This window comes from Aspergillus thermomutatus, assembly GCF_002237265.1.
Source record: "Aspergillus thermomutatus strain HMR AF 39 chromosome Unknown NODE_253, whole genome shotgun sequence".
NCBI classification, from domain to species: Eukaryota; Fungi; Ascomycota; class Eurotiomycetes; order Eurotiales; family Aspergillaceae; genus Aspergillus; species Aspergillus thermomutatus.
This window is the reverse complement of record NW_020798303.1, coordinates 3,672-15,082: the sequence shown is the minus strand read 5'-3', so window position 1 is coordinate 15,082 and position 11,411 is coordinate 3,672. Positions and strand designations below refer to the sequence as shown.

The 11,411-nt window shown below is 45.6% G+C and overlaps 2 protein-coding genes across 2 annotated transcripts; both read left to right on the top strand.

Annotated features, from left to right (window-relative positions):
* Positions 1–1,276: 1,276 nt before the first annotated feature.
* CDV56_102099 (uncharacterized protein) lies at positions 1,277–2,160 on the top strand (the record flags this gene model as incomplete). The annotated part of the gene is made up of 2 exons (XM_026755718.1): positions 1,277–1,569; positions 1,683–2,160. The coding sequence occupies 2 exons, from the start codon at positions 1,277–1,279 to the stop codon at positions 2,158–2,160; spliced, it is 771 nt and encodes a 256-aa protein (XP_026611073.1).
* Positions 2,161–10,031: 7,871 nt separating this feature from the next.
* Positions 10,032–10,472, top strand: CDV56_100896 (uncharacterized protein; the record flags this gene model as incomplete). Its single annotated transcript, XM_026754515.1, has 1 exon — positions 10,032–10,472. The coding sequence occupies one exon, from the start codon at positions 10,032–10,034 to the stop codon at positions 10,470–10,472; it is 441 nt and encodes a 146-aa protein (XP_026611072.1).
* Positions 10,473–11,411: the final 939 nt, after the last annotated feature.

Here is an 11,411-nt window from a genome sequence, read left to right as displayed (position 1 = left end):
TCTCTCTTCGTTCGTTCTGTCCAGCATAGTGCTATCAACAAATATTAGGTTTGGATAGCGCCGCGCCGTCCCTGGATCTTTTCCTTCTCTAGCTTAGAATTCCTTATCATACCTACGAACAAGATACATTCTTTTCCTTGAGGTTGTCACACAAGGCTTCAATTTGGTCCTCATTTTCTTTTCGTTGCTTTTGGGTCTTATAATAATGACTTTGCTTTATGGATATCCGAGAATATCTGAAGAAGTATAATTTTTGATTAATCGCACAAATCCAATGGGTTTTTCAAAATAAGTCATGGTACATTTAAATAGGAGAAGCGGAGAACCTTGGAGAATTATGACTTTTTATTAATAGCAGAAATCCATGACTTTTCAAAAAGACTACGAACATTAGACATTTAGACTACACATGCAGTATGTACTAGCGCGCAGGGCCTGCAAAGTGCTCTCCAAGTCGCCATAGTAGGCCTTAGGAAGCTTGCTGTTTCAATTTGTCTCCTCCAAGCCTAGAGGAATAGGATAGATGCATCGAACTTAGATAGGCGCGCTCCACAACTGTGGCATTCACATAGCTGGAGTTTGAATTGTTAAGTTTGAATTGTAAATAGTGAAACTGTTTACCTGACTTCCTACAGAGTAACTCAGGAAAAAGATATATTTCCGAAAGTACTGTACTTTGGAGCTATATGAAAGCATAAAAGCCTCTAAGTTTGCCAGACTAACATGATATTCGAACGACGTTGCCCGGTGTAGCGTCCATGTGGCCCGCGGATAGGCAAGCACATTTGATTTGCGGTTCTATTATATGTATTTAAGCGCTTATCTTTAGCTATGCTGGCTGGGGCTGGCAGCACAGGAGCTCATTCGCGCATTTCTAACATAGTTTGTTATGAGGCAATGGTGGTAGAAGTTACTCTCACATGGTCAAGTAAAACTCTCTTCGTATAAATTCTGAAGCCTCATGCTGTCTGGATATCCAGTTAATTACGCACTTATTAATTAATTTATAAATGAGCAATTCTCTCTCAGGGCCTCAGAGCAATTCGCGCTGTTCTTCATTCTTATTCAAATCCCTAACTTATGTTGAGTGGAATGTGAGAAAACCCCAGCAAGTCGAAGAATATCTGTACATCATTTGGACATAGTCTACTTGTCGTTTGATCCTGTTAAGGATTACCCCTTCCTCACTTTGGATTGACTTTGGTGAGCAATAATTTATGTTGTATTACATCAGATAATTTCATTCCGAGACTGAGATGGTAAAGCAGTTCGCAAGATGTCCAATTCCCTCAAGTCCAATCTCATAACCACAACCGCCTTACAAGGTGCATACATAGCGGCGAGTGATCCGAAACTTAAGGAATCATCAACTGTGCCTTTCTGGGAAGACGTCCTTAATGAATACATGAGAGACGACAATATGTTGGTTTACAGCCAGCAACCCATGATGAGCAACAGCACTCAAGCTGTGGACCTTACTGTTGCATACTACGATCCTTCATTTCAGAAGGTATTTATGCTTGTGGTAGAGTGCAAGCGTCATAAATACACTACCCTTGCAGAGATGGAGTCTCAGCTTTTTGCATATGTGCAGGATTACTTTTGGACTGAAGGAGGGGGCTTAGCCAAGCGCAATGAAATATACGGCGGAGCTCATTTGGGACCAAGATTCGGATTTTCAGATTCGTCAACCTCAGAAACGATGTTCAGAATTTCCCCCTTTTTGGCGGTAAGGGGAAAAGCAGCGAAGAGTTTTATAGGGACCCAAAGACTACTGGCGCGGAAATCCATGCTGCACTATTGGAGGCCAAGGCACTGCGCAACAACGCAGCTCTATCCCGTCCTGGCGGAACTTCATTCCCTAGTGGAGGAACACCATTCCCCGCGGCAGGGGCTCCATTCCCTGCGGCAGGAGCACCCCCAACCACTCAGCTTGCTAGAGGAGCCCCATTTTCTGCCGGAGGCACTCCAGGAAGGCTACAGATTGCGGCGCCTGCGACTTCGGGGAAGGTCACATTTACGACACCCACCGACCCACGAACTATTAAGTATATATTGGATGGAAGAGTCTATTCTAGCCCTGCCGAGGAATGCGCAGACAGTGGGATAATCTTCTTCAACGCTAGTCGGAATCTATATGCTTCTAAGTCTTCTACGTGATGGCTGGACATGCAACGAGGGAATGATGACCTATTCAACATCGGCAGTCAACTTGGAGTGTAAGTTGTCACGGCGCAGTCCTGAATTGGTCTAGCTTCCTGTCTTCCTTGGTGTTTGCACTGTATATTCCCTAGCACCTCTCCCTCACCATCCTAGTCTTCTTTTCCTCTCCCATCTTCAAATGTTTTCGTACAAACCTGCCTAGTTAGTCAATATTATCTCTATTGCATAGAATGAGGCCATCACATAAGTGATCAAACGTCTATTTACATAACAAGGGAGTTTTTTCGAGCTATTCGACATAGCTGTTACGGCGCTGGACCTTGACATGGGATTGCAAAAGTTGGTTGTTTGGGTTGCCCTCTCTACTCTACTGCTCGGATTGCTTTACTTCATCAGTTTGTGCTGTGGGAAGAAGCTATTTTGCTCAACTCTCACGATGTCCCCTGCTTTCTCTTTCTCTCTTCTTTTTTTCCCCTTTCCTTTCCTTTTTTTTCGGCTGTCAGTCGAAGAGTTCTACTATGGTGCATCTCGCCTCCCCTCTTTAGGCTCAGCCGGGTCGCACGGTAATGTATCTAGTTCCTCTTCTCTCTACAAGCCTTCTCTTCCAAGACTTTCTTTCTTTCTCCGGCTTTTGGGCTTGCACAAAGTAGGCGCCAGTCAGTAGTAATCTATCTCATTGCCAGGCCTTCACAATAGAGGGACAAGTTGGCATATAAATATTGAGGAGACAACCTTAGAATTCAGCTCATTTACGTTTTTATCTTGTAAGAGATCGAAATTGGGTAAGAGGAAAATTAGATATCTAAGCCAAGAAGTGACGGACTTCTTAAAGACAAAGAGGAAGCCCTCCATTACTTATATGTGATTCTTCATCAGATCCAATCTAGCACAAAATTGGAGAGCTCAGGATCTCAGCGTCAACTGCTAAATATCTCGTATATGGGAGCTTCGTGTCTGGATGTATCTGAAAAATACGGATGATATCTCTGGTTTTTGAGTACCACCATGCAATGACCTGAAAACACGTCAGAATCTGTCAGATACAAGTTGGTTGTATACATACTGTAGATTCAGTATTGCGATATAGCTCGCCTCCTTCTTTTGGGTGTTCTGCATCTTCTGTTTCAAATTCGATCTTTTTTAATTTTCCATCATCATATACAACCCACATTCGACAAATTGACTCATCATTTGACAAAGTAATCTCATGGGAGTGGTTTCCTTGGATTCGTCCAACAACTTCTGAACTGCTAAAACTGTAGAAAAATCTGAGACCTGTGCAATGGTCTCTCTCATGGTAGAACAAGATTTTCCGGACTTCAGAAAGTCTAGCACAAGACTCGAAATAAAGACCAGCCTCGTATTCATAAGATGAATCTATTTTCGGCATTGTCAGCATAGGGGGAATGCTGGGACAAACAGTGCCACGTGAACCAGGAGCATAAATTACTCCAAATGACTCAATACATATTGGTCCCATTCGAAAATAGAAACCTTTGATGTGATGTCCTCGGAGAGTTCTGGTCATGTGTTGATTTCCAGGAACCTGGGCAGAACCGAAAAAACACTGTCGGTTCCAATTGGTTCTGATCTATGAAGACATGAGCTGACAGAAAGTGTACCATGCAAATATATAGGCTTACCGTTATTGCTGGAGGGGAAAACTGTGAATATGTATGAACATAAATCTCAGTTAACACCTCACCAGGTCCATGCAATGGGAAGAATCTGGCCAGGGCATGTGCTCTGCCAACATGGTATGCCCTTGACAATCTGTGTACACATATGCCAAAAATGCCATGTGTAGCATGGTCATAGTACATTGTAAGGCCACAAAGATCTTTGTCTAGCCAGATAGCTTCAGCTGTAAAATTTCCAAAGCTCATCACTAATTCTATTTCTCTTTCCGGGTTTGGTCGCACGAAGTCCATTTAAGAAATATATCCATGATAAGATGCATGCTTGTATCTCATCAGGATATTTTCTTCAAATGAAGGGGAATAAGCATGACACCAGTTGATCTGTCGAAACTTCAACCTCTAAGACTAATATTAGCAACTTGTATAAACTCAGCCTAAAGCACTTACATCTCGAACAATCCGAATCTTTGTAGCTTCTCGCCTTTTGCTAAACCCTTCCCAGCATCTGATATATTCTGGATCTCCAGAAGACCATTCCGAATCACCAAATTTTAGAGATCTCACTCCCAAAGAATCCACAATAAATCGAATTGCGTTAATCTCAGTGTTTAAGACGTCAATCTCGTTAGAGACATGGGGCTCAATACCAACGAGTAGGTGCGCTGCTCTGGCCTCAAATCCAATGCCACAAACATAGCAATTTCCTTGAAGGAGTACCATGTAAACTTTGATTGTTTTGATGTCATCAGGAATCTCTGTGACAAACTCCTGTAATCCAAATGCGTGATCAACATACTGAAGTGGGGCCCTCACATCCAAGGTCGGTGCAGTCACACGGTTGCCATGAATATCGAATACATGTTTCGCCAGATTTGCCACTTTTGAGACTAGTTCCCATCTTTGATCCAGTCCGAGATACTGAGTTTGGGAAAGCTCATAAGAAAGAGCAAGCATCAACATGTGTTTGTCATGCTTAGTGCTCACACTGTCAACACAATGATAGAAATGCAATGGATGGTGACTGCAAAAGAGTTTCGCATAGCGCAAGGTTTGCTTACTTGCGCAGAAGAAACTGAGAAGAATTGATGGAGGTAGAGGCTTGAGAATCATCATGATGATTTCAGGAGGTAATCGCAACAAAGGAGGTTCGCTGTTGACGGTGTCCAGTTTCAGCTTCCAATTTCTGAACCGATCTACTGAGCTGAATTGTATTACTGGATCAATTGGGTCAGGGCAGTCTATTGAAAAGTTTAGCTGAGCTTCATTGATAGCAGCACATAGTAAGCTCACGTGACAACTCAAACTGCTCCTGACATCCAAAATCCCTTTGGTTGTCAGGCTGAAGGGACTGGCAGAGCATAAACAACTGTTCAGAATGTATCTGTTCCCTGTGTAATTCTTCCTTAACATAGCCCTGCAGTAATTGGAGGCAGGATGAATGAAGGAGAAAAGCCTCTGCAGGTGTAAAGGCTGAAGTAGAGTTGTGAACAATAATCTGTGCTGTTATTGGTTGGCCACGAGTCACGTATCTCAGTGGAACAGCCTGCAATAGGCGGAATCTCAGTGATTTCTCACAATGGAGAACACCCATGTGTATGCTGCTGTTAGTTTCCCTATTGTCCTCTTCATCCTTTTTTAAGAAGACTAAAAGCTGTGATTATTACTCGATGAAACTCAACAGGAGTTAAGAAATACTGTACTGGCATTGAATTCCTTTGTCCATTCCCCCTCGCCGATTCCGCCAGAACAAAGCATACACTTGAGAGAAGTCTCGAGTGGGTCCATTGGCTATGATCAAGATATCCTGCATTAGACTAATGAGAAGTGGGTTTAAATCTGGAACTGGTAATGCTTGGGCACAGCTAGGTATTTATCCCTGTTGAGGTAACACAGGATCAATCTGTTAAACATTGCATCAGGAACTGCCTTACCTATTTAAGTTAGAGTACTTTTGGAGTCAGTGATGGTACGCGTCAGCTTGAATCCTATTGGGTAAGCTTTTATGCTGATTAACTTGCCTTGCTGCCCCTGCAGCTCCTCCTACAGTGATCTCAAAGTCCTTACCGAGAAGTTCTGACCGAATTCCTCTCTATTTGAATAGCCTTCCAGGTAGCTACCTGCCCGACACTTCCCTGCTGTCACGGTGCCAACTTACGATGTTGCCTGAGGCACCGTCGAAGCCTTATCATCACATGACCCACACTGAGAATCTCCCGCATCTTAATCCGCCTCCTCTTTGTAGCTCTTCGAGCTACGTCTTGTCTATGCACCTGTAAATACCCTGACCTGTAACTAGAGTTCCTGAGTGTCAGATATCTACTTATCACTGCCTGCTTGCTCTGTAAATCAGTTCCGTGACACCTGCTGAGTTAGTCGCGACTAATTACAAATTTGTCACGGTATCAGTAGACCTTGCCAAATCCCGCCCATGGGAGTCAGGGTCACTCCCAACTCCCGTCCACCGCACTCCCATGGGAATTATATATTTCTTCACTCCCACCAATGGGACTCCCAAACTTGGCATGGGAGTCAGGACAACTCCCATCTCCCACCCGCCCCACTCCCATGGGAGTCCCATGGTGGGACTCCCGAGTCTCATGGGAGTTGACCAGGCCTAGGTATCAGCCATGGTAGGGTGCGATCTTGATTTGATGGTGGGGAATTGGGGAGAGTATGGTAACATAAGGATGTATTCACTCATTCCGAGGTGTCTTTGAAGATAACCCTTAACTGTGGGATATTGCTTCCACCAGGTACTGCGTAGACTTGTGACGTCATTTGCCTGGACTAAACCGTCAATCACTAAGTTAGACTTGGCATTTTCGCAGGTTGGGCCGGGTTTTGCCCTTTGACCTGCCCAGCCCGTCGGGTTTCGGTGGAGATGCCCCGTACAACCCTTAAACGGCCTGCCATTAATGCGGCCCACCAGAAAGACGCTGACCGAAGAGACCATCTTATGGAAAGGGACGACTTCCCTAGCAGTTTTCCAGATAAGAGAGCAAGATACCAACCTCCCCAGACATATGAGAAACACCACCGTCAAGCCCTTGCTAAGATGCAACGAGCCCTTAAGGATCCTGATCCCCTGAAGGATAGCCCTGCTCCCAAGCCCGTTAAGCCATCTCCCTGAAAGGATCTACCACCGATTGATATTGCGATGATTGGCGGAGTGGGCTTCATGCGGCACGTCCGGGCAAAGAAGAGTGAGATCTTCACTACTTCCTTACATGAGATTGATAAAATCATTCATGAGAAGCATAACTCTGAAGAAGAACGTCGATCAGTTAACGCCCGTCAGGCCCGGTGGGCAGAATTCCTGTCCCAATTCTATTTCCTGATTTGTTACCGACCTGGAAAACAAAACACACTGGCAGAAGCCCTTACGCGAAAGGATGGACAGCCTGATAAAGACCACCGAATGCAAGTTCTGCTGAAACATGAATGTCTGGAAGAAGGAGCCTACCCACACCCAGAGCCGGAGTCAGGGTCAGCAGAGCCCTTGACTGTTGAACCACAGCTAGCCCTATTGGATCCCCACGTGGATCTGATAGATCGCCTCCTGTGTGCCAATCAAGGCCGCCTTCTCTACTAACAGCGACTGGTAGTGCCAGATGAAGGTGACCTCCGAGCTCGTCTATTAGATGATATCCACCGCCAGCCGTCAACGGCACATCCCGGAAAGGAGAAGACATGTCGCCTCGTGAAGAAACGTTACTACTGGGCAACGTGGCGTCGGGATGTTGACCAGTACATTGACAACTGTCTGATATGCAAGTGTACAAAAACCTGGCGGGACCCGCCCCCTGGACTCCTAAATCCACTCCCCATCCCCGAACGGCCGTGGCAACATCTAGGGATGGACTTCCGGTCATTCCCCAAGGCAAAGGATGGACGCGACGCTGCCTTTGTCGTCGTGGACCGTTTCGGAAAGCGTGGATTCTGTATCCCCTGTTTCAAAACCACATCTGCGAAAGAAATGGCAGGTCTCTTTATGAAATATATCTATCCATGGGTGGGCCTTCCCGACAGCATCGTTTCAGACCGTGGAGGCCAGTTTATCTCAGAGTTTTGGACTGAGCTGTGTTGAATCCTGCAGATCAAGTCAAAACTCTCATGCGGTCACTACCCGCCCACTAATGGAGCTACTGAGGCTGTCAATCACTATGTAGCTCAGCGACTGAGACCATTTGTGGATTACTTCCAAGATAATTGGCCGGAACTTTTTGCTAATTCTCAACTTCGCCGCCGCTGCCTTGCCTCATGCATCTACAGGGGTTCACTGTTCTTTGTTGAGCGGAGCTATGAGCCGAAGACGTCGTCTGACTGGCATTCTGCTACAACTCCAGGAGAGCTGAAATTAGAAGGACATCAGGCCCAGGAGATGGCCAAACGGATGGAAGAGATCTGGAACTTCACCTGGGCTCCATTCAAGCCTCTCAGGGCCACCAAAAGCGACAGACAGACCGCCACCGGCGAGAAATTGACTTTGATGTAGGAGACCTTGTCTGTGTTTCGGAGGAATGTGCGAGGCTCTCCAGTTGCCATGAAAATCAGGGACGGATTTATCTTCGCCAACAGAAGTGGGAAATATCACTGGGCTCGTGCGATGGATGATGTCACCAATCTGGTCTATATTAATCTTGCACAGCCTTCTAATTGGCGCCATTGTTACAACAAACAACGAATGTAGTCTTATTGAAGCAGAGTGTTGGAAAAAGTCATCACACATCTTGGAGTACCTTGGTACGATGCCTTCCTCATGGATAAAGTCGCAGCAACAAATCGCTTTCTAAGTTGGCCAATACGTGCTTGGACAAGTCGCACAAACTTGGAATAAGCAAAGAGGCATCACAGTGAAAGAGATGGCTCTTACAAATCCGGACAACAAACAACTCATCCAATTTATGGATGAGTATTGGGGCGTCCAGGTAAGCTACCGTACTGGAGTAGCTAGAAGAGTCCTTTTGCGAACACTTGTGACAGATCTGATACAGTCGTTTTCGACGGACTTGTGCCTTGAATGCGCTATTTCCAAACTGAGGGACCAATTATTGAAACCAAGAGAACTACAAAAATGGCTCCAGACATTAGGAGAGGATTCACGAGAAAATTTCTTGAAAGTGGTCAGAAGGATCCTCGATACCCTTCGGCCAACCGGAGTAGATACTACGGGAAAGTCCTCCTGCGTTGCCTGGCCATTTAGAGGCGACATAAGCCGTTGCTTCAAGATTCCTATTGAGCTCCAGATGTAATAGGGAGAGGTAGGACAGGAGGGATCAATCAGTAAAACAGTAAGAATCTGTTGATATAAATTACCACTTGCCCAGAAAAGGCATGTTTAATATGTTTTCATTCGTTCGGTTTACTTTCCTTCTTAGCTGAATTTGTCTATCGATTGTTTGGATGATCAACATTCTGATATAGTGATATTCACTATATGATGTTATTCAGATGAACTGATCTACTGTTTGACGTTATGGATGACGAATTCCGTGGGATGAAATGCCTCATTTTTGCCACATCCTGAAGTATATAGATGGCCTAGATAGTCACTCATTTGAGAAGGAGAGGACCTTCAATGAATTTGACACAGGGACAGAAATTACTAGCATTTTCCGAACTCACATCAGTATTGCGGATTTTGACAGGATAATAGTAAACGAGCCTGCGAGGGCGTTCGCAAAAACGGTTGTTTGTGTTTTGCTGTAGAAAGCTTACTTCCACGTGCACTTCTCATACATCCGCTCCATACTGCAAAGGGCAGAATGGCCTTGCGGAGCGTACGAATCGCACTATCCGGGAGAGACTCAACACTCTCCTGTCCGATGCGAAACTGCCTCTTACCTTCTGGACCGAGGTTCTAGATACCGTTGTTTTCTCAAGTTGCGAGCACCTGCGTCGTTCCTACAGAAGAGAACTCCCTGCGAGATCCTATATGGGAAACCGCCAAGCCTATCACATCTTCGACGGATTGGCTCGCGGGTGCTGATTCCGAAGGAACAGCGGTTAAAACTCGGACCACGTACATCTGAGTGTCGGCTGTTAGGATAGTGCGAGCCCAATCAGTACAAACTGTTCGAGATAAATTCAGGAAGGATCATCTTTTTCCGTGATTTTGAGTTCGATGAAAGGACCACTGTGGCGCCACTCATCGAGGGGGAAGTTGGTAGCAACCTCCCGGGCAACGACCCTTACTCACTGGGCCTTCCTGAATCACCTTCAGCCCTAATGACACCTCCGGAGTCTTTCACGGTAGCCCCTAGCGCCATGGTAGTGGGCATCCTCACGACAAGATGGGGCCATTACAGGTGGGCTATGTGGCTCGGATGGCTCCTCTCAATGCTCAGTGTCGGCCTCATCTCCTACATCAAAGTCGATACGAGCATTCCTGCCTGTATATTCTTAAATATTGTTCCTGGGATCGGCCTGGGTCTGCTTTCCCCCTTGTTAGGATTCGCAATCCAAGCCTCAGCCACGAGCAACACTCTCCCCATCGCCGCGGGAATGTTCAGTTTTCTCCGAGCCATGGGACAAGCTATTGGTGTAGCTATCGGTGGCGTCGTGTTCCAGGACCGCATGTATCACAATCTGCTAAAGTACCCCTCTCTCACGCCCATAGCTAGTGAATACAGTCAGGATGCGGCGGGCTTGGTCCAGGCGATCAAATAGATGCCCGCCGGTGCACAGAAGCTGATGCTCCAAACTGCATACACCGATAGCTTGTGGATTGTCTGGGCTGTGTGCTGTGCTGTCTGTGGGGTGGGATTGCTGATCAGTTTGCTGACGGAGAGCTATGATTTGAACCGGGCGATGGAGAGCAACCGGACTCTGCGGAACCAGAAAAATGCCAGGTCGGACGAGGAGTCAGACTAGGGGTTCAGAGTGGATTTAGATTCTTCGATGCGCTGATGTATAATATTTAATTAGACACTCCCAACTCTGGCTGTATGATACAAGCTAATTTGATACGCGAGCTGCTTCGTTTGAGGGGGCGTCATTTTATATCTGCCTAGGACTAGACCGTATGATTGTGATAGTATCCGGCACGCAATTTACAAAAAGCCGGAGTCCTCCATTTGCCTATGCGAGAGATCTGCCCGACTATACTACTTCAAATCATCTTTCTATTGTCTCAGCTCCTTCGTAGCCTAATCACTTAGAGTGATAATATAGTGCGCCTGATGTTATCCATGGGGCACGGACAGCAGAAGCTGGAGCAGGTCCCATTTGCATGGTCTCCATCGTCCCTATGGACCAGGGCTAGAATGGCGCTCTCATAATTATCTATATTATTCAGGCGTTATCTGGCTCCGGCAATGCTTGATAGGCACATTTTCCTATAAAATACATGATAATTATCATCAAACTAATCTATATCTAAAATATCGATTCGATATCTCCAGGTTGAATGAGTGGTGGGTAATAATCATTTACTATAGTAGTTGTCCAGAGTTAGTATTATGTATATATATATCCACACTACAACAACCACTAGATATTAAATACTCATATGGTAGAGATATTGAATATCCATATTATAGTCTCATGAGAAGAATATGAAGTAGGGGCATATCAAATCCGCGATGATATTGTTTGGAGTATTGAAGA